The following is a 23,744-nucleotide window of genomic DNA, read 5'->3' on the forward strand; positions in this document are numbered from 1 at the left end:
TTTTGAAAGTTGTTTGTGTGTTGAAAGCCGGTGGGAAAGTTCAGGCTTCCCCATTTGGAAGAGGCAAGGCTGGGTTCCGCTCTTCCAACATGCGCTTTCCATTTTTAGCTTCATTCAGACGCAGACAGCAGCTCCTTTCCTCTTCCTTTCCTTGTTTGTGACACTTTTCTGAGGCAGCTTTTCCACAGGCGACTAAGTGGTCTCGCGGCCATGACCCCACGTTTTCTGCAGCATGAAATATTTTTTTTCTCTCTGAGGCATTAAGGAAAGGGTCTGAAAAAGGTAAAGCAGTTGTCAGCCTAGGGATTTTTTCCTCTTTATTTTTGTTCCCTCCTCATTATTACCGAGGCTGGTGTTTTAAGGCGCTGCTTCAGTCAGAACAGCTTCGTTTACACTGCTTTTTGGCTATTACTCAACTGTACCAGCTATCCCGCATACGCTTTTAAAGTGTCACAGACTACTGTATTAGTCACACTGTCTCAACGGAAACCACAACACTGAAGGACAATGAGGATTAAAGGCTGTTTTCTTATTTTCCAGGCTGCTACACAGTGTAGCTCGGACGCTGTGAGTTTCAAGAATCTGGTGAAAGGGAGAGAGTGGACAATGAAAATGGACATGGAGGATGCTGACATGACTCTGTGGACGGAAGCCGATTTTGAAGAGAAGTGCACGTACATTGTAAATGATCACCCGTTGGATCCCAGTGCCGACGGAGGCACCCTAACTCAGGCAGAGGCTTCCTTGCCAAGGAACTTGACTTTCAAATATGCATCTAACTGCAAAGAGGTAAGCGGCAATGCTCTGGGGAAGGTTGGAGTCAGACAAGCCAAATCACAGCGCTTTGGAAAGTGTGTGCTCACCCTGGCTTCCATTCTTTAACACACACACACACCCCACCACCACCACCAACTGCTGCCCACTGGCTTTTAAGAACCTAGTAAGTCTTTTTAAGAACCTAGTAAGTCTTTTAAGAAACTGTGAGATGGTCATCTGTCCTGTAATATTTTCGCTGGAAATCACAGCCAGCCTATCCCTGAAACTGGTTCTGTACCAATTTGCAAACAGTTAAATTTTCACACAATTTGAACAGCATCTGAATAAGCATATTTAAACTGTCGGGTAGTTCTCCGTGCCAATTTCTAGACTGCTGTTTGCCAGGACCATTCATTGCCTCTGGCTCAGAGATTAAAGTGCCTCAGTTGTCCAATAAATAGCTTTAAAAAAAGTAGAGGGGAAAAAAAACAAATTCCTGGAAATGTGTTTAATTATTTCTTTTTGTTTTCCCTTTGGTTATGAAATTGCTTTATTCTTTTTGTGAGCTTGCCGTATTCCCAACTTCCTAAATTCTTAAAAATTCCGGCGTATCGGTTAAGGAAGCGATGGTAGAACTGACAAAAGGGTGGCCGTAGCTTAAATTAACTTTTGTTTATCTGGAACAGTATCTTCACTGGTAGCTAGCCATGCAAGTCTGTCCCATCCTTGTCCCTGGAGTGGGTACATTCTTTGTTGTTGTTTCAGAAGGGCTGGAAAGAAATGAGCCCGGATGAGCAATTTGGTTTTGTGTTTACTCCTTCATATAGAGTAGCTATTATAGCTAGGTGTGATGTTCGGCAGGGTAATAACCCAAGGGACAACCCTTCATTTCTCCTTGTGCTGCGACTTGTGGTATAGCAACTATTACCTGTGCTTCTACTTTGGCTAAACATACTGACCACAGAGCTGAAAAGAAGAGGTACACTCATCCGTGCCTATCAAATATTTCCTTCCAAAGTAGATACTTGTTTAATCCTGTGTACAGAAATAGAGCCAGACCCCCAGCTGGAGGGTATAGGCACTGTGGAATTTAGCTTGGCAGTGCCTAATACAGTGCCTAGTAGATTTGGTAAGAGGTTAAAGCTAAATTCTCCTGTAAAATCACTCTTCTCTTCTCATCTGCCCTGCCCTGCCCTGCAGAACTTTGGCAGGGAAAGGACATGCTCCAGAAGAAAAGTACGAGACCTTGTTATGTGTTATTGCATTGCTAGATAGGTCTTACTTTGGCAGAGGGGGGGGAGAGGTAAAGCTGTTACTCCGTGGTGTGATACGGGAGGATATCTTGGTTGAAGGATGAGCTTGCAGCGCGATGGCTCGGGCAGATCCTCAGCAGCGGCTGGGGACTGATTGGCTGCTCAGGCTGCTCGCTCTCTCTGCCCCCGTTCTGTCCTGCTTGCCGCGGCAGCAGACGTCCGAGGAGCTTTCAAAATTCCCAGCGCTGTATTTGGAAACACCAAGGTGTCATTTCCTTATGCTATAGCTCAGGTCAGTGAATCAGGGTAGGAGGATTGCTGCCATCTCTCAGTAAGAGGTGGGGGGAGAAAGAAGTTGTTGAAAGATGCTGGGTTCTTCCTTGTAAAATGTGACCTGTGCAGCTCCCTGCTAGTGGGAGTCTGAATATAGGACATCCTCCTTTTGTTCTCCAGAGTTTCCCTCGGTCTTTTATTTGTGCTGAATAGCATCTACTGTAAGGAGCAATAGGAACTTTGGAGCCCTGGCTCTTTCTAAGGTAGCTCTGAAAGAAAGGGCCAGTCTGATCTTCCCCTCCCTGCCCCTTCAGTGAAAGCTACGGTCCTGTGACGGACAGGTCACTCGTTTGCTACTTATCTGCAGGGTGAAGTAGTTGCAAATGGCGTAATCAGCTTGTGTTCTAGCAACTTCTGATGTGAAACATGATTTTTTTTTTTGTCTGCCTTCCAAGTTTGATTTTGTTCAATGTGCTCGGGACTGGGTGTGTGTTGCTTTTGCACATCAGTGTTTTTGTGGGGACAGTGAGGGAGCCTGATTCTGATTTTGACCTCATGGAAAACCACTGGAGTCCTGACAGCTCGATAGGGTGGGATTTTTTCACTTGCGAAAGGATGAGGTAAGGCTTCGGGGGATGCATGCATGCGTGTTTGCCAGTGGGTTCGAGATGTGAGCTGTCTTCATTGTTAACTTTGGGGAGAGCTGTGGCTTCATCTGGTTGAGAGTTTTAAATGCTGAGTCAGTTTATTGACAAAAACGTATATAATAAATTGCTTGTGAAACGCTAATACTGTCATGATTAGATCATTAAATCCTAGTGCTGTCATGATTAGTATTGTATCTCCACTTGGAGTAGGAAAAGTACTGCGTGCCTGCTTAGGAGAGAGGAAGTACAACCGCTGTTGTTTGGGGAGGGTTGCTTTTTGTGTTTCTTTTCCTTGCATGCTTTGTGAGGCGAGTAGCTCCTCTTTAAAGGTTTATTGAATTTGCAAGGGAGTCCATGACACGTCATACTCTTGTTTATTCTTGGATCTTGATCGGGGATTTTTCTGAAGGACACATTTTTCATTATGAGTTCACAGTATGTGTCAGCATTTAAAAAAATGAATTACTACTGCTCAACATTTTAGGCTGCTAGATTTACATGAAGTCATTTATTTATTTCTATGCGTGAATTATTTATCCTTTCCTCCAGTTTTAGCAATTGACAAAAAATGATGAAACGCAGTGCCAAAATCCACTCTAGAAGGCCATATGTGAATAATCTTTTTCATGCAGACATTTAAAATTTTTTTTTTCAATAATTTTTCCCTTTGGTCTCGGTCCTTAGAAGCCTGAACAGCCTTCTTGATACAAAGTGCCACTTATTCTGCTGTCTTGAACATTACTAGTGCCTCATCCTCGTCTGTGGGCTTGACAGAGAAGAACATATCTCAGCAAACCCATTACTTGTTGCATTTCTCTGATCAGGGTATTCAGACCCTGAACCAGTGATTTTGATGAAAGTGATTCTGAGCTGTTACGAAGTGTGCCTCGCTGACCTCAGACGCTTGCTCTCCCCTATTGCTTTTATTTTATTTCTTTCATATATGATCACCGAGGAAGTGGTCTGACAGCATTTTATTTTGTGGCGTCTCCTTTAGCAAACTGGTCAGTGAATGAAGTGGTAAAATTTATGCGGGCTTATGTAACTGTAGAGCTAGTAGCTAAACAAAAAATAAATATTGGTGTTATTCCAGGACGCATGATGGCCTTCCCTATTTGCATTTGGAGAATACTGTTATTTCGCTGAAGCCAGTGAGAGTTTGTTTGGTGGTGTTCTGTTTTGGTTTTTTGTTAGCAATTTGATGGTGGCATTGCAAAATACCCTCCTTTTGCAGAATTAACAGGTGTCGTTGCTTCCTTCCAGTGCCCTCTCCTCAAAGAAAGGCGTAGGAGCCTGGGTCTTTCAAAGCGCCTTTTAATACCGAATTTGGAACCAGAGCGGCCCAGCCACCTCTTGGCCAGGGGCAGCGGGCCGGGCGGGTTGTGCTCTGCCACCCGGCCTGCGGACCAGGCCCGGTGGGCCGTGGCCTGCGGACCAGGCCTGGTGGACCGCGGCTGCGCCCCTGCCCGCCGCCCCGCTCCCGGCCCCGGGTCCCGGCGCCGCATTAGGACCCTGGTCAGTTCCAGGGCCGCCGCCGCTCCCGGGCCCCGGCCCCGGGCTCCCCCCGACGGGCCAGCCCGCAGGCGGTCGGGCCCTCCCCGCCAGCCCGGCCGGGCGCTGCCGCTGCAGTGCCGCCCCGGCTCGCCAGCCGGCCCCTCTGAGTGCACCCCGTCCTGCCGGGACCGAGGGAAGAGCGGCTTAGCTCAGCCCGGCCTCGGCAGGAGCTGCAGCTGCCCGCAGCGCCGGGAACCGGCCTTGAGGCTTCAGGCTAACGCCTGACTTCATCTTTGTGCTAGAAATGCTGTTTTACTGAAAGGAAGAATGTGCTAGCGGCCCACTTGCAAGCCTGTTGAAAGTTGGGGCTTTGAAGGGTGGGGGGTGAGTGTCTGTGAGAGAAGAAACTGTTCTGGAAAGGACGCGCTTGGGACCCAGAAGGCTGCACAGCGGCAGCAGGCTGGTACCTGGGGGAGAGAGCTCGGGTCATGCTCCCCAGCCGTCCCCTGCCACCAGGCAGTTTTGGGAAGGCTCCTTCGCCCCGCGGCAGCAGCCTGCTGCAGGACACATGGTGGAGGTGTCTCTGAAACACCGCTCTGCTTTTTGGCAGTCTGGAGATGGCTTCCCCTCAGCGCTGGACGTGGAGTTCTTTCCCTGGCTTTGCCTACAAGCCCTCGGCAGCTCTGTCCTTTGTGGCTTCCTGTTAAGCTGCCCCCCCCTTTAAGCTGCGGCAGGGGTGCTGCCGGCAGCCCTCTCTGGGAAGGTAGCCCTCCTCGACCACAGCAGCTGAGCTTGGGGGGGCAGAAGAAGAAGCCAAGAATTGCTGACCAGAAAGCCACCACCCTCGGTTAAAAGTCATCTGGACAGCTTTAGTCTGGTTTAGCAAAACTTCAGCGTTAGCACACGCAGACGTGCAGAACATCCTCTGCCAAAATAACCTGCTGATGGGTACAGGGTGAGAAGTCGTCTTCATGTTCAGCTGTGCCAGGGGAGAAGCAAACACTGCATGTAAGGTGGATATCAAAAAGTATCTGCTGTGTCAGAGACAGCAGTTCGGTGAGCGTTTCAAGTTGACTAGTTTGAGGAGTGATTTCTAGAGATTCTGAGAATTTCATTAAAGTCGTTTTAATTATGTCCAAGATATTTTAAAACTGAAAAAATTGGAGCTATCACGCACTAAAACTGGTAGGGTGTGCCTTAGCTTGGTTGTGAACTTTTCTTGAGAGGGCAGATGGATGTAAATGAAGATATATAGGGAAGATGAGAAGAACATCTGCCTTTTTCAGCTCTCTATGAGAAATGTACAAGCAAGACAAAAATAAAACTGGGCCACTGAGCTTGTTTCAGCTTGTGGTAGGTGTAGGAAAATTTCTGGAAGTCCCTTTTCTCTCTCTTCAGTCCAGATGCACAGATCAATGGAGCATTTAACTACCTCTACTGTTGACGTTTAATGTTTTTTTGTAGTGTGCTGAAACACATGTTGAAACGCAGACAAGTGCAAACAGCCACCACGTACACCCAGCAATCTGTTTCCGGGTGGATTACCTCCCTGATTCCATAGCTGTTATTTGTCCCCTGTATTTTGACATTTAAGGTGAAATTACGCTAGGCGTTAGTTGTTTACTGGGATTTTTAATCTTGACCAATACACAGGCAAGTATTTCTCTGTCTGTCTCTCTCCGTCTCTCACGCCAAGGGTGATAGAACAGAAGAAAATGTAGCATGAGAAAAATCACAAGGCTTAGCTGATTTGTGAAGTGCGGTCTACAGTCTGGGGTTTTTACCATCCTTCGCTGTGAAGGACTGTTATGAAGAAAATGAAATGCTCACTGAAGTGAGCTATCTGCAGGGTCTGAGTGCTAATCTGCTTTGGTAAGGACATTGATTCCTTGCAGGGTACAGACGGCAGTAATCCCGACTCTCGGTGTTCGTCCACCACTTCTGTTCCTGTCTTGTTCTGAAATCCCAGCCAGCAAAAGACAAGACATGTGAAGGGGATACAATTAATACATTCTGCCATGAAAGTTTGGTTATAATACAAAATTAATGGGCTTTTTGCCCTCCTTTTTTTTTTTCCCTACTATATGAGCAGCAGGATCAAACTTGCAAAGGCTTGGGGTTTTTGGTTTACAAAATTCTTGGGTTTCTAACATTGTTTGGATACATTAAATTTAAGAAGATTGGTGAGGGACAGGGAGAGACAAAACCAATAACTCAGCAATGTTTTGCAAAGGGTTACTTCAAGGCACGTTCTTCTGAATAATGATGAATTGCTTCCTGATTTGTGGTCAGTGACTTTTTTTGGTATAATTACTGTCAAGAAGGAAGCTGAACAACTAGAGTACATTTCTTAGACCTAACATAGTGGAGCATTTTCATCAAAACCCTTATGCCTTTTTGACCAAACCCACTTGACATATGTTACCGGAACTGCTGCCTTCTTTTTATAAAAAAGGGTGATCTGTGAGTACACGTCCCAAAGCCATTTCATATTCTGCTTTGTATGCCACTGTATGCTGGTGAGAGAGAATTGTAGGTCATCTTTTTTTTTTGTTCTCCTTTTAGCTATCAGGATGGGTATAGAGCGAAGGTGGGGGTAGGGGGGAGGTTTCATTTTGATCTGGAGGAGCAGTCATTCTAGTTCGTAACTTACTAGAAAAGTGAGCCCTAGCAGTGAAGTGATTGCTAGCTATTGAATAGTTTTGTTTGCTGGAACTAGACTTTTGGGGGATGCTTTTGGTAGGAGAAGTAACTTCTGAAGGTATTTGACAGTCTCTGTACCTTTCACTTACTGTTTCTTCTTGTAAATGTGTTTCCACAAAACACGTTTTTCAGGCAGTGTTCATCTCTAGCTTCCATACGTCTCGGTAAGATGCTAGTATCTAACGAAGCTGGTTGTACCATATACAACACGGCTGTTAATTTATTTCTGTTTTGCTGACCTGTCACTAAAAATTTCTTGCATTGGTTGCTTTACCTTGTTAAGTTTGGGGGACAGGGAAGAGGAAGGAAGACTTTTCGATTTCTACTGGTGATGGACTGACCTTGTGCTGCTCTTCTTGTAGGTCACTGGAGTTATAAGCAAAGAGTACATCCCAAAAGGAACGCGCTTTGGACCCCTGGTAGGAGAGATCTATACCAGCGATACGGTTCCCAAGAATGCGAACAGAAAATACTTTTGGCGGGTAAGCAGGAAAAAACAGCACCATGTTGTTGCAGTAAGCAGATAGCTAAATGAGTGCAGCTGAGAAGCTGGGTCACTTCCTGCTTCAGACCTGTGTGAATGCAGGGGGCAACTTCTGTATGCTGCCAGGCACGAACAGAGCCCGTGTGGTGAACTAAGCCAAGTAAAAGTCTTGCTGTCTTGGATGTAGGCACTGTGTGGGTGGAGAGAGCAGGGGAGATGCACAGCCCTTCCTGGCTCTGTCTTCCAAAATGGATCGGGGCTTGATTGTGTAAAGAAATAGTTCTGCTGCTTTCTGTAGGGGCAGGTTATGTTACATTTCTTCACAGCGGAAAGTCATTCTTAGTTTATGCAAATGTCAAGTATCCTTGATTTTTCCAGCTATGAAGAAGCTGTGAAAGTACTCCATCATCTGGAGCTATGATACATTTTGTGACATTTTTTCTGCGTTTTGGTTAGAACCACAGAGGTGGTGGTCTTCAGTGCATAGCATTCAAGTTGTAAGCTTTTCTAGTCCACTGCAGACAGTGTTAAAAGAGCCGCCCACAGACCTTAGTGAAGAGAAAAATCCATTAGTGCCAGGCAGACACTAGAGGTGATGCCTAATTTGTACTCAATAGTATAAGCTGGAAGGGAACACCAGCTAATTTGTTTTGGCTTGGGAAGTCTGTGGTGGGGAATATGCTTCCAGTTTATCAGTTGACATAATCCTCAGTCTCCTTTACAGACCCATTATTAATTGTTAGAGTACATTCCTTCAGCCCCATCTCCTTCCATGGATTTGTTTTGCTGCCTTCTAGCCATTTAGGTTGTGTCTAAATCGGTGGATTTGGGAGCATATCCAAGCCTCTGTGCCCAGGTGCCTGCCTGCCTTAGCAATATCCCAACCTCATATCCAGGTGAAACCCAGGGCAAACGCCAGCTTTCCCCACACCTCTTTCTTCCTACCTAGTTGCATCATTTTGGTTTTCTCAGATTGTCTTCGTGCGATGTAATACAGCATTGCACAGGCAGTTATTTGCATGAGTGTTTTTATAAAGCAGGTGACTGTTTTGACATTTGTAAGGCTACAAAATGTTTCTTTCAGCCAAATTTTTCAGGAGCTTGTGTCTGGCATAGGAGGAGACTGGTATGCTGGCCCTAGCCCTGCCAGTTGCTAATAAGATGGCAAACATTGGGAAACAGGGCTGCTGACTTGCAGGTCTTCATTCATATATTGCAGCAAGAAAGATGACATCATTCTCATGATGTGATTTTAAGCCTTAATGGGGAGGGGTCCTCGGAAATAATATCCTAGGAGCCATCTAAGCATCGTTAAATTCCCTGTTATAATCCCTTGATTCGTTCAAGACATGCTGCTGCGCTGAAAATGAATTCCTTCCTAGGGGTCTGAAACAGGCTTGCATATGCAAAGGAAATTGTGGGAGATAACTTCCCACATGTTATTAAAGGCATCCTGGGCTTGCTGGCAGGAGCAGGAACATCTGCTGCGCGCGCGGGGGGATGCTGCCTGCGCCTTGCCTGCGTGAGGGGAGCAGGGCTGCCCGGGGCCAACGTCATTTCTGGGAACTGCGCCATGACTCAGCACATCTGGTCTCGCCACCCCCAGAATAGGTGGGAGCCCAGTGGGATGCCTTCGCCCTGGAGCCAGCGTGTGGTGACCGGTAGCATCCATGGCCCTGCCATGGGAGCTGTGGAGGGCCAGTTTGGGAAGCAGCGGCAGGCGTCGAGCGCCGGAGCCCCGCGTTCCTGGAAGTTTGCGAGCTGGGGTGAGCAGAGAAAACCTGAAGGCTCCTCTTGATGCAGCACAATTCACCCAGCTCCCTTCCATTTTCTCATAACAAACACACCACAAAATCTCTCGCAAGCTGCTTTGATGAGGCCACATGTATTTCCCCCTTCTCAGTTTACAGGAAGTTAGTCTTAAAGAAAGTGATTCTGGTGTTTATGGCCCGCATTAAAGGGCCAGGCTGCCTTGCCCCTCTCTGCTGGTGGCTCTTTTGGGGAGGAGAGGTCCCAGCCGGCTGGCGGGTGCTCACGGGGCGCACTGCCCGGCCAGGTAGGTGTGAAAGACAGTGGTGTGAACGCAGGCAGGAACACGCTGTGGAGTGCTTTACCCCTGAGATAAGCTCTGTCTCCCCTTTGGAAAGGCATTTCCTGCTCAGCGAGGTGCATCACTGGTGCAAGCTGCTCCTGCTTCAAGGTCTCACTTTTGCCCGGTCATCTGTTTTGCGAAACCCAGGAACCCCATTTCATCTGGCGTGGAGCTAGTTCCCTCTGAGAGTAAGGGATGTGTCTTTAACAAACATGTCTCCTGGATTTTTCTTGATTTTTTTTTTTTTAAATAATTCTCTTATTCTTACCACTTTAAGAAACAGTAGCTTCTGTCAGTGATTGGGGCTTCTTTCCCCTCAAGCTGCTGAACAGTTTTTAGATTCATGTTTTCTTTCCCCTCTGTAGACAAGCCAGAACGTGTCCCTCGATAGGAAAAGTGACTTCTCATCGGCTGGCCCCTCTCCAGGTCTTCGTTAAGTTATGGCAGGTGAAGTTCATCTTTGCCTCGCCCAGCCTTTCTACAAAAGGGCTACAGTCCAACTATGAGCAAGTGTTGCTTTAGGACTCGGGGGGGGGTGGAGGATGTTTGCATAGTTTAAACCTTTGGGCGGAGGTGGTAGGAAACTGCAAGTACAGAGGCCATAGAAAAAGGCGAGAAAGACTGACTGAGTAGCACAGCCAGTCAGTCTTATACACAGGTGACTCAAAGCATTAATGCAAGCATGCACTCAGACCTGCAGTCATTAGCATCACCCACTTGTAGATCATAGCACCAGGAAAAAGGCTCTGAGGTGGACTGTTCACGCAGGGAGAGTACTCTGCATTTCAGATTTTGGGTCTGCTTTGTCCATACTAGCAGAGACACAGACTAAGCAGAAATGGAAAAGGTGACTGGATTTACCTTTGAATAAGCATCTCTTTTCTTAACACCAGGAATATCGTAGTTGGAAAGGGGGGAACCCAGCTTGAATCTTATTTCAGTAATATCTTCTCATTTTAAAAAAAAAAAAAAAGAGGGGCTTATAATTTTTCCCCTCTGGACTCCATGCACATGCGTTGCGTATTGTGCATATATATATATATTCATAGGCACTTCCTCTCTATTCCAGATTTATTCCAGTGGTGAGCTTCACCACTTCATTGACGGATTTAACGAGGACAAGAGCAACTGGATGCGTTATGTAAACCCTGGCTACTCTGTTCAGGAACAGAACTTGGCTGCTTGTCAGAATGGAATGAACATCTACTTCTACACCATCAAGCCCATCCCTGCCAACCAAGAGCTGCTTGTGTGGTATTGCCGAGACTTTGCAGAGAGGCTGCACTATCCCTCCTCCAGAGAGCTGACAATGATGAACCTCAGTAAGTGGATTACAGTATAAACAAGGAATGCTAGTAATGTCTCTTCTGCCTATATGATCTAATAATAAGTTGTATAATTACACAGCTGCATCATCTGTTATGTCACAGTGGAGTGGAAAAGGGGAATTAAAAAACCCAACACAACAGAATGAGTTCCCTGTGCCCATTCAAATGTAAGCAGATTATAAAAAATCTGAACAGTTACTGGTTTACAGTCTGAGTGAAATTCTGATGAAATTGTGGACAGACAACCTGCATATATCCTCTGCCTTCAAAACTGTAGGTGTTGGCTCACTTTCAGACTTTCCAAGTCCAGATCTTGTGTGCATTGAGCAAAAGTCTGCTTTGATAGCATATAGTGAAGACTGTCCAGTCATGCTCCCAAAGGGCTGCCCTCACTGTACAAGGAAGTGGCCATGTGCCATGACTCTGTCTAGGTGTCTGACAAAATGTATGTTGACCGCATAATGCTCTTCAAGCGTTGCATCTATGCGTACTTATCTTCTGGGAGCAAACCTCCTGTGGTCTTCTCATCTGGTTACTTGTTCTTCAAGCTCAGTGTATTTTGTCCCCCTTTCTTGGCTGTATATCACAGCTTTCGTTTCTGTTCAAAAATAATAGCACTGGTAGCAGGGGGAAGACGTATTTCCAGGAGTTTATCTCTGTGTTCCTTTGTGGTTTCTGACCATTTCCAGCCTCAGCACTTTACTTATAGCTTAATCACTGCCTGGCACCTCATCGAGAGCCCCTTGAAGAGAGGGAGAGATTCTTGCTGACTTCTCATTTGACTTGTAAGCTGCCTCCCCTCCTGCTAGCTGCTCTGAGATAGAGCAGAGCATTCTTTTGTCCTTCTGCCAGCGTCTACGCTGAAATTTGAAGGAAAAACTGCAAGCAGCTTTTTTTATAAAAAGGACTATTTGCTGTTTGTTGGCAACAAATAATGGGTTATAAAATATCAGTGTTACTTTGGGGATCATTAGAGCTAATATGTAACCCTGCATCATGAAAATGATGTCACACATTCAGATTAATCCAAAGTACAGCTGTCCTCCATGGATGTCATCCTTTCACCAGTTTTTGGTCTTTCCCTACAAATTATAGAAGAAAAATTGCTTCCTTTTAATGGCAGAGGGAAGAAGAGGGAGGAGATGTCCTGTGCTGCTATATTCCGTATTCAAAAAATATCTCACTGATTCTGTCATCTTTGCACTACATCATTTCACCACTCACTGTGCGGTTTTATTTCCTGATATGATGAACTGTTGGCTTTTCAGTGGGACGTGTAGGTGGGAAGAGACAACAGCATTAAGGGTTCCTGTGGATGAGGAGAGTTTGCAAAGGTCCATCCAGACACATTTGGCCACTGGCTTGGAGGATACACAAACACAGCCTCAGTTTCCTGCACCTGCTGGCATCTTAGGTTGCTTTGCAGAAGCAGCGAGGAATGTATTCGTAAAGTGTCAACTAATTACCTGGTTACTCTTACTCAGATCAAAACTAGGGATGTCTGGACATGTGCAAAATAATCCATTTTAGTACAAATAGGCTCAATATATATGGATTTAAAGAGATGGGTTCTTGAGCAACGATTGTGTAGTTCAGCCTTAACATTCAAAAGAGCAAGAGAGTGAAATATCCCTTCTTCTTTTTAAAGGTAATTCCGTTTAAATCATTTAGAGATTTTATGTTAGGCCCCTCCACCAAAAGAAAATAGCAGTTCAGAAAAATGAGAAAAAATACTCACATTTAAAAATCTTTTTCCCTTGTCTTTGTGACAAACACACTGAGGCCTAAGGCATGCAGTTGGGCCAGAAACCCTACAGGTACCATAAGGATTAGGGTTTTCTAAATTTTCAGTGCCCTTCTTTGAAAAGTACGCAAAAAAATCCAGACATGTCCCAAAAGATGCTTTTTTGCTGAAGGCCCTGCAGCAACAGCGCAAGCAGGGATGGTTTTTCCAGCGGTAGTACTGGAACTAGATGAGTTTAAAGTGAATGTCAGCACCATTCAGTTTTCTTCTTCTCCTCCTCCCAGGCCACTTCTAGTTAAATCTGAAATCAGCGAGCATCCCGCAGCTTCTCCAGCCTCTCTCTCTAGCATAAGCTTGGCCAAGATGCCCTCATACTACGTTCATCTACGAATAAAGTGCAGAAGGTTTGTCCTCAGATAGCTAGCACCCTGCACCTGCTGCAGACATGGGGCTTTGCCCCATCAAAAACATCTTAATGCAGGCTTGCTTGGGGCGACTCCCACACTGGTCACCTCCTCCACCTTCTAGAAAGTCAGGAAGGCCCTGTCCAGCCAAATGGATCACTAATAATTCGGTGTTCAAAGTGGCATGGCTTCCCTTGGAGGAGCAGGCGAGCATCGGCACCTCTCCCAGCTCCTGGCTGCTGGTTTTAGCACCCTCTGAGGAAGAGAAAGGGGAAGTCAGGGTCCAGGTCTCACCGCAGGCTGAAGTCAGGGCTCCCTCCCACTGGAACATGCACTGGCATGAGTGTGGGGCAGCAGCACTGCCAGCCCATGGCCATGGTGTGTTGCACCCAGCTCTCTCCCTCCCACACGTCTTGGGTGTGCAAAGCATGCTGGTGCCCGCAGGAGGCTTTGGAAGAGCTATGTGTTGGCTGGTTGCCAGGCCTGGCACAGGAGAGGCCACCTGGGACACACACCTACGGAGAGCTTCCCATGTGGCCTCAGTCTTGGCAACTTAAAATATAGGCAGCTGCTTTAGGTGCCTCAGGGGCTTGGGGATCACGGTCTTGAAGTTCAGCACCTCAGTTCCTCTTTAAGTACCTGAGCGGGATGGGCCTCTGGGGAAAAATGTATCAGAGAATTTCTCTGGCTTTATTTCCTGTAATTAGTGGCCTCAAAAATGAGAGAACCACCACTTTAGAGCATAAATATATTTACACATCCACATATAACATCTACTTGCCTCTGTAACAGCAAACTTTCAAATTAAAGGTAACTTCTCCAGCATTAGTTCATTTGTGCTGTAGAAGGAAAGCATCCAGATTCAAGACAGCAATTAGGCATGTACTTAGTTATGGGTTTAACCCTGTCCTCTGTGTTTTCTTGAATTGGGGCCTTTGACCCAGTCCTTCAGATGCTGAAGCACACACCTACCTTCACAGCCATGATTAGCTCCAAGTGGAGCTACGTAACTTTGTGTGGATGTTGAAGTGCCTGCAGGGAGTTGCACAATAGTGGTAGAGGCAAGGCTCCATGTTATCCCAGCAGTGGAAACTCAGTCTCATTTCAAACAATTCCCTTCTCCTTCCTGCCTGTTTTGAGGCCACTGATGTTGTTTTCTATCAAGATTTGAGATATGTCACCTTCAGATGGTGCCGTTGTCCAGTAAATGATTTTAAGTGCAATGGCACAAGATTTGTGTATTCTGCTGGTTAAAAAATCAGTTTTCGGTAGTTTGTTAAATGTGCTTAACCTCATTTGCCTGGGCATTCAGATTGTCTTTTAGTCTGTGATATTTTATTTTTGGACTAGCAATCAGGCCAAGGAAGTTTGCTTCAGGGATCCCACATAGTTTAGCATTTCATTCCTGCCTCATCGTAGGGGGATTATTTTGGGAGGGAGGGTGGAGAGGGTAATAGTTTGGGGTTTTTTAAATAAAAATTAAAAAAAACCCAAACAATTGCATTGACTCAGGACATGACTATTTGATAATAATGTTCATGTATTGCAGTCGTGTGATGCAACTTCCTGCTGCTCATGTCCGTGTTTGTCTCCTCAGTCAAGTACAGGCAGGTGACATCTTTTTGGTCAAGCTTCAGAAAAAAAGTTTTGAGTTGGGGGGAAGACAGTTTGCACATTTACAATTTACATTTGGCAATCTTTTTGTTTCATTAACAGGTTTAACGAAGTATTGTTTAAAATCTTTCAGATTCTGTGAAGATTAACTTTTTAACGCTGTTTCTTAAATGTAATTTATTCTTTTCTTCTTCTTGCTAGCCCTGCTGGCCGTTAGCTAAGCCCTGCCACTCGCTTTCCCTTTTGTTTATGGGCAGTTTCACTTTCTCGTTTTGAAGCTTTTCTGTTTGGGTTGAGAGGAAACATCTGCACTTGCTTTAAAAATGCCTCCTGGAATCTTCAAAAGGGCTCAAGAAAATGATTTTGATATGAAAGGTTGTCTTCACAAAACCAGAATTTGGGTGCTAAAGTTGACTTAATATTGAGGATCATTTGAAGGCTCCCTTAAGGACCTTCTCCGAGCAAAACGTTTTCAAAGGCATGTCACCCTGCCTTGGACACGTTTAGAAAACAGATGATCAAATTATATACTTCTAAATGTTGGTCTCCATTCTCATTTTGACTGGAAACACTCTTTGTTTTGCCTGCTTCACAACTTCGAGGTTCTCTTTCTACTAGCAAAAGAGGTGCTTAATTTAGATCGAAAATGTGAATTGGCATAATTAAGCTCCACCACTCGAAGGGTTCAGTACTATCTCACTCCTGAAATTACTGTTGACATTACTGTCTGCCTACAACCGTTTTTCAAGTTTTTAGAAAAACCTGATCATTATTTTTATGAAGTCTTTCTCAGGCTACAGCTCAGAGCCCAAGAAATGAGAGCAAAGCCTACGGCTATGCAGCAGTCTGTAGCTGGAACACCCACATTGGAGTGACTTCAGGCAGTCCCTCCGCTCAAGTTTTATTAATACCTAAAAGTAGCAGGAGTTTTGTCCCTTTTCCTCTTGCACACACTCCCTAATCTCAAATCTGAGCAAATAATCTGTTGACCTTGGTCAGAAGTGGATCAGGCTCCTAAAGAGGAGGTCTGGGTTTTTTTCTTTCTTCCCCCCCCACCCCCTCAGATCAGTAACTTAGAAATGCAGCTGCAGTGTTCTTGTTTTATCATGAACCTCTTTTTCTGTACGTATCTCTGACCACAGAAACTAGACAGATCTTGGAAGAGTATGTGCCTATATTTAGTGTATATACATGTATATGGGGGTGGCAGGGAGAAATGCATTTCAAGAGCGAGAGGGAAACATTATGATCGGTAATAACTTAAAATCTAAAATCACAAGTTAAAAAAAAAATTATAAGAAATATATCTCTTTAACTTTGAAGTATGGCTCCTTTAAGAGCAACAAGAAAGGCTGTAAACCTCTCAATCAGTTTCAGCCCTGGTTTAAATTCACGTTTAGTATAAAACATAAGAACCTCTCCTTGGCCCCTTCTCTTATTTTACACAATACTGACACACTTGTTTATACTTTGATCTCTGGTCTTCCCAAGTGTCCCTTGTGCCCAGGTAATAGGGGAAAAAGCTAAGAGGGGATTTATGGACCAAAGATAGCTTGCAAACTAAAGAGAGCTGTCACAGTTAGACTTGAAAAAAAATCTGTAAATATTGCGACATCTGTCTACGCATGGAAATTAGTAGGAAGGGAGGCTTTACTGGGAACTGTGAAGAGAAGGAAAGAACAATTATCTTTAGTCTGTCAAGTCGGGACATGGGTCTGTTGCACAAAGAAAGTTACGTTCTCAGTGGGAGCATCCTTTCTGTCACTTGCAGGCTTGTTCTGGCCCATAGGGCACGTACGTCCCCACCCCAACCCGATGCTTAACCTTGTGACAATAGGAGCCGTTCCTCCAGCTGAAGCGGCCCTGGTTTCTCTATCGCTTTTCCAGCAGCGCCAGCACTTCTCCTTCCTCTTTCCCTCCCCCCAGATTTTTTTTCTTTAAAAGAGAAAAGTGTCAGTTTGAACTTCCTGCTGGACAGACCCCACTGAGAAACTGATACGGGCCTGATTAGGTGGTATTTATTTATTTTTTCTGCTGCAAGGCTTCACAAGTCCTGCTTCCCCCACACCCCCTGCCCAGCTTTCAATACTTCTTGGTCTTGATACTTCCTGATGCTGATAGCGTCACCGGGAATGTTTGCACTGAGATGCTGGTGTGGTGACAGGCAGCTGATAAGAAAATGTAGATAATATTATCCACAGTGCCATTGTGAAGCTTCTTGAACCTAGTAGGACCTCTCTGTTATACCCAAAAATCTGGGTGGACATTTAGAAAATGAGTTACGAGTCCATGAGTACAGACAAAATGACAAAAGAAAGTAGGGGATTTTTAATGCCAGGCAGTGCAACACGCTATTAATTCATTTCTGAAACAGCTCTGCATTAAAATTTTAACATCAAGAGAAGTAATTGGGAAGGTGTCTGTGTGATTATGTGTGTATGTGCTTGCTGTACAACACGCCTGATGTTTTATCATAAATATTTTAATTGAACATAACTGTGTTCAAGTGCATTTCATTGCAAATTGAAAATACACAAACTGCCCACATATCTCAAACTAAATTTGGTTGCTACTAGTCTAATGCCATTTGAAAAAGGATGCTACTGTACAAGTGGGTCGCTGTGAGTAGGAACATGCTTTGAAAACAGCTGTTTTCTTGGATACATTAAATGGCTATTCTGTTGCCTTATAGGTTAACGTTGCCAAATGATAGATTCCGTCAGAGTAGTGAATAGTGAAGCAAAGAATTTGCGTTGAAAGCAGTGTGCTCATTGCCTGTTCCCATCTTCCTCACTGGGTTCTGCTGGTCCTCCAAAAATCAGAAATCACTGTTTCTCACCCCAGTTAGTGAAGTAAGAACAGTCACAAAAGCAGAAATTTGGCTAAAGGGCTGCCATACTTGCGAGTCACATACCTATCGGCATTGACTTGTACCTCCTGATGGAAAACCTTGCACATAACTAACCGCAAATACGAAACCTTCTTGTCATTTTTCCCCTATAAGAAAACATCTCACAAGTCATCATTTCAAGATGATATAACTATTAACTTTGTGAGATTAGATAAAAGCAGACTTCTTCTATTGAAGACCTCTTTCAGTGTACTGTTTATATTATATTACGTCCAGATAACAAGGTAGAGTCTTTGAATACAAACAGTGTATGTGCTGAACTGGGCCGAAGGGATGCTAGCTTCTATTTCCTTCTAAATGCATAGTTCTTTTGCCGTTTTATTTTTTTGAAAGTACATTTCAACTTAAGCTGGAGCCAACCAGTCTTGCTTTCTTTTGCTTTGCTTCAGCATTTTTTTTATAAAGTACAGCTGTAAGCAGAGGAGTTTTGCATAGACTGAATGCCACAGAAATCTGCAGTAAATAGTCTGCTTTGTTGTAGATGTTCCTAAGCAGTATATTTAATGAGTAATGATCTGTTTACTGATGGAGAATACCTTCTCTTTGAAGAAGGCTTTCATCCTAGCCAGCCATGGGTTTTTTGGTACTGTAAGTAATTGAACTGGCTGGTGAAGTGACTGCTGCGGTTTGGCAAAAGCCGATTTGTCATGCCTTGTTATTTTACTGAGGAACATTTCTGGGAGCTTGCGTTCTGCAAAGTCCTTCTGTTAAACCTGTATTGTGAACAAATGCTTGTTACTGCATTTATGAGAAATGCTGCTCAAGTAGGCATTGAGCAGTGAAGATAGTCAAATTTAAGGGGAAAGAAAGGTGAAATCAGTTTGCAAAGTGGAGACGAGCACTCTGCAGATGAATCATCATCCAGATCTGTATGTAGGGATTGGTGTCCCTTAAAATAACAATGCTTTTTATTAGCACTTACGACCAGCAGGCATTTCTTCATACAGAAATTAGGTTTTTGGCGAGTTAAATGATTGCTCATCTCCAAGAGTGGCCCTTTCTTCTCACTAAACTTGTAGGAGTTAGATTGTGTTTTGAAAAGAGATAATGATGGTGGCGTATCTAAACAATCATTACCTTGTCTTTGTATTTCAGCACAAACCCACGTCAATCCAAAGCAGCACAGTGCTGATAAAGATGAGCTCTATCAGAAAAGCATCCCAAAGAAGGAGCACAGTGTGAAAGAAATCCTGAAAATGGAATCCAATCCTCCAAAAGGAAAAGACTTCTTCCAGACCAACATTTCACCAGTTACTCCAGAAAAAGACTTGGATGACTTGCGTAAGAACTATAGCCCGGAGAGATGTTTCTTTCCTCGAGTTGTCTACCCGATCCGACCTCACATTCCGGAAGACTATCTGAAAGCTTCCTTAGCATACGGGATGGACAGACCCAGCTACATTACTCACTCGCCCATCCAGACGTCTACTACGCCGAGTCCTTCCGGGAGGAGCAGCCCAGACCAAAGTTTAAAAAGTTCAAGCCCTCACAGCAGCCCAGGGGTCACGGTTTCGCCTCTGGCACCTACTTCCCAAGAGCACAGAGAGCCGTACTCTTACTTGAACGGATCGTATGGCTCAGAAGGATTGGGGTCTTATCCTGGATATGCACCCCCTGGCCACCTCCCACCTGCCTTTCTACCATCCTATAACCCCCATTACCCCAAATTCCTGTTACCTCCATTCAATATGAGCTGTAATAACCTGAGCGCTTTGAACAATATCAATGGCATCAACAATTTCAATCTCTTCCCAAGGATGTATCCTCTTTATGGCAGCCTGGTCAGCGGAGGTAGCCTTTCCCACCACATGTTGAACCCCACCACGCTCCCCAGTTCATTGCCCAGTGAAGGAGGCCGTCGACTGCTGCAGCCTGATCATCCAAGAGACTTCCTCATACCAGCACCTAACAGTGCCTTCTCTATCACGGGCGCTGCTGCCAGCATGAAGGACAAGCCATGCAGCCCCACCAGCGGGTCACCCACAGCTGGTACAGCAGCCAGTTCAGAACACATAATGCAACCTAAACCTACCTCAGTGGTGTTGGCTGCCACCGGTGGTGAAGAAGCCATGAATCTCATTAAAAGTAAGAGGAATGTGACCGGTTACAAAACCCTTCCATACCCACTGAAGAAGCAGAATGGGAAGATCAAGTACGAATGCAACGTTTGCTCCAAGACCTTTGGCCAGCTCTCCAATCTGAAGGTATGCAGTGGAGAATAAGACCCAAGCCTTCTTGGAAGGCTCTGGTTTCTCCTTATAGGTTATCTAGGAAAAATAGGGACAGGTCTCCCTTGCTTGTTAGGCTGTTTACCGGGCTGGGCTTAATCCGTCACCCCTCAGCAAGAAAGCATGGTTGTAAAGATAGCGTTTCAATACTGACGCCACCTAATTAACTAGATAACATTGTATTTTGGCAATGGGAGTCTTCCGCTAACTTTAGGAAACATCTGAAAGTACTTTTGTTACAGTACTGGAAACTGCAAATTGTTAATTGCATTGTTTCTCCCTAGGTGCACCTCCGAGTACACAGCGGAGAGAGACCGTTTAAATGCCAGACTTGCAATAAAGGCTTCACGCAGCTGGCTCACCTCCAGAAGCACTATCTGGTACACACGGGAGAAAAACCCCACGAGTGTCAGGTATGTAACACACCACAGAGACAGACAGCTTCCCTGGGAGGCCGAAAGGACAGCAGGGCCCATGCACATCCCGTACAGCGTGCGGGGAGGGCTGTGCGACAAAGCCCTGGCTGCTGAGGGCTGGAGCGCATATCACAGCCGTTTCCAGCCCTGGTGCAGCAGCGTCTGTGAGACAGCAGGGTTGTCTGCTAGAGCAGCGTCTGCCTGGTACAGTTTTGCCATCGGCCGTACTCAAAATGCTGTTCAGCAATATTTAAATAAAAAAGGTGGGGATTTTTTTTCCCCTTGTGAGAAAGTGTGAAGATATAAAAAGCTGCTGCTTCATCCTGCCGTCTCCTCCTAGGTGTCTGTGATTTAAACCATAAAATCCCCTCCCACTCATTCACTGTTTCTCTGCCACCCCCCACGTTAGGTTTGTCACAAGCGGTTCAGCAGCACCAGCAATCTCAAAACCCACCTGCGGCTCCACTCTGGAGAGAAGCCTTACCAGTGCAAGCTCTGCCCGGCCAAATTCACCCAGTTTGTGCACCTGAAGCTGCACAAGCGTCTCCACACCCGGGAACGTCCCCATAAATGCATCCACTGCCACAAGAGCTACATTCACCTCTGCAGCCTCCAGGTCCACCTGAAGGGCAACTGCCCTGTCGCCCCTGCCTCCGGCCTCTCCATGGAGGACCTGAATCGAATCAACGAGGAGATCGAGAAGTTCGACATCAGTGACAATGCCGACAAGTTGGAAGAAGTGGAGGACAATATCGACTTAACATCGATCGTGGAGAAGGATATACTGGCCATGCTCAGAAGGGAAATGGAAGGAGCTAATCTGAAAGTATCTCTACAGAGGAACCTGGGAAATGGACTTATCTCCTCAGGATGCAACCTTTACGAATCGTCGGATATGTCAATTATGAAGTTGCCTCACGGTCACCCACTACCTCTGTTACCTGTAAAGGTCAAGCAAGAAACAGTTGAACCAATGGACCCTTAAGACTTTTTGGCAAAAGTGATTTTTTTTTTTTTATTTATGACTTGGCAAGTCAGGGTGCCTGTAGCAGTTGCTTGTACATAGTTTCAATGCTGCAAAGCGATCTTGGCTTACAGTAGTTTCCCTACGCGCTCCAGCTGAAAGAAGGAACTCCAAAGTTACTGTTTTCTCAGGGCATAAAAAGAGGCAAAGGACTGTGCATTGCCTCGCCAGTTACTAAAAGACAATCATCTATCCATAATTATTTTTTCAATGATAGTACTTCATAATTTATTATGCAATTAATCATTCTAAAAGCAATAATTAGGAAAATGTTTACAATGACTGGAAAATTCATTGTAATTTTTACTTTAAATGTTTTTATTTTTTGTTTTATGGTCATTCTTTGTAGATATTTTTTCTGCACATCTGTTTTAAGAACCTAAGATTGGGGTTTCAGTAAATGTCTTTTATGTACTGATGTCTTTTAAACAAATGTGGTTTTTCGTATTGCCAAAGTTGGACATTTGACATACAGAATCCTAGATCCGTTGGTTTGAAAAAAATGCTGTGTACTTTTATGTGCAAATCACCCCACTGGGAATTGAAAAGGAAAAAAAACCCAACAAACCAAAAACCCAGAGTAGCAGCAAGCAGAGAAGAAACTGCTACCCCTGCCTCTCTGAGGGTAGGAGAGAGATTTTTCTGCCTGCAGCTCTACCCAGAACAGATGTGGCACAGCAAACACCTACCTGCCATGCACAATACCACAGGTTTTTAGAAAACAGCTATCGCCCCACACGTTGTCACGTAACTTTATGACCAAAGGAATGCATCAGCTTAAAGTGGCTCTTCCAAAATAAAATCTCACATTCTTTTGTTTCCAAAAGCAGTTTAAAAGCAAACACACAAATATTCTTAATATTCTGCCTAAAAGGAGGGTTTTGGCAGACTTCTTTCTTCTCCTTTTTCTTTTTTTTTTTTTTTTTGTTTTTTTTTTTTTTTTTTTTTGGCCAGAGCCTTCCAGGGATTAAAAAAAAGATGGTCAGATTCCCTGAGAAAGAAGGGGCTCAGTTTTACTTGTGTTTTCTTCTCCCACTTTGCCTGGGTAGAAGTGGGGAACAAAGTCCTTTCCTGGCACATACATTTTTTTTTTTCCCTCCTTCCTGTACGACTCAGATTTTTCTCAGTATTTGTGTTTGTACATTTTGTGGTTAATTTAATTAAAGAAGAAAAGGGCATTGCAAAGTTGTTGAACAACAATTACCTCAGTGCTTGTGTCCAGTGGTGCAGACAATGCTGTTTTATCTAAATGCTTTGCTACTTTAGAGAAGAAACCAAAATGTGCACAGGGAAAGACAGAATGCACGTCCTTTTATCTTTTTGTTTTGCTAAGCCCAAAGATGGTATGGTGACATTTGAGGTGTAGCAAAGAATACATGTATATTTATAGATATATTTATACCACTATACTATATATGTATATGTATATATATTTATACCACTTAAGTTGTGAGCCAAACCATGTAATAAAACCTATTTTTCATCTAAGTGTGAAAATCAAATGTTATCCAGTTTTGCATATTACCGGTGACCTCAGAACCAGAAGGTTGTACTAAGGCATTTATCACTTGCATGTAGGCATGCACGGCTGTCCGTGTGACACCTGAACTTGCGAACACCGTACGTGAATAGCGTCACCCATACGTGGCGTCGCAGCGAATTCGGTGGGAACGACCCTGTTGGCAGGACAGGGGTCGTCAGTCCCCCGCGCCACCGGCAGCGTGTACTGGGGGGAGGAAGCAGGCGGCCAGTGAACAAACAGCCGGAAAATGTAACTGAAAGACCTTGGGAAGAAGCCAGGCATTACCTGTGCCCGTGTGTTCACAAAACACAGCGAAGGGCAGGATGGAACTTAGCTGGGATGAGCCTCTCGCCTCGTTTTACCCTGCCGTTAACGAGTTGCACGCTCAGCTCGCATAAATACAAGTAGCATTATTACACACCTCCCCTCCGTGTGTATCTTTTTGTCTGGTTGTATTCTTACAAATTTTAAAATACCCCACTTCAGCAATCCAGGATTCGGTGATCTTTTTTTTCAGCAAACTTCATTTAAATGCCTTCTATTTAAAAAGCAAACCAAACCAAACGTTGCTGAAATACAAGTCTCTCAACACAGCTTTTGAAGGACTACAGTTCATTACATTTCCACTCTTGCAAATTGTGAGGCTGACATCTTTTAAATGTAGCAATAGTTCATAAATATAGTACTTGTAGAATAAACCAAAGTATCACTACTCTGTCACTGGACACACACTTTTCCTATTATTTGCCTGTAGTGCTTTCTTGTATTTGATACAAATTTTACAAGAATTTATATGCATCAGCTTTAAGAATTGTTACTTCTCTTTACTGTTTCCCCTTCCCTTAGAAGTT

The 23,744-nt window shown here is 44.6% G+C and overlaps 1 protein-coding gene across 1 annotated transcript; it reads left to right on the forward strand.

Annotated features, from left to right (window-relative positions):
- Positions 1–507: 507 nt before the first annotated feature.
- On the forward strand, positions 508–22,752 carry PRDM1 (PR/SET domain 1; the record flags this gene model as incomplete). Its single annotated transcript, XM_081997457.1, has 6 exons — positions 508–789; positions 7,489–7,608; positions 10,772–11,024; positions 18,799–19,907; positions 20,216–20,344; positions 20,757–22,752. The coding sequence occupies 6 exons, from the start codon at positions 508–510 to the stop codon at positions 21,330–21,332; spliced, it is 2,469 nt and encodes an 822-aa protein (XP_081853583.1). The 3' UTR covers positions 21,333–22,752.
- Between the last annotated feature and the right edge of the window lie 992 nt (positions 22,753–23,744).

Source organism: Phaethon aethereus (genome assembly GCF_964289735.1).
Source record: "Phaethon aethereus genome assembly, chromosome: 3".
Taxonomy (NCBI): domain Eukaryota; kingdom Metazoa; phylum Chordata; class Aves; order Phaethontiformes; family Phaethontidae; genus Phaethon; species Phaethon aethereus.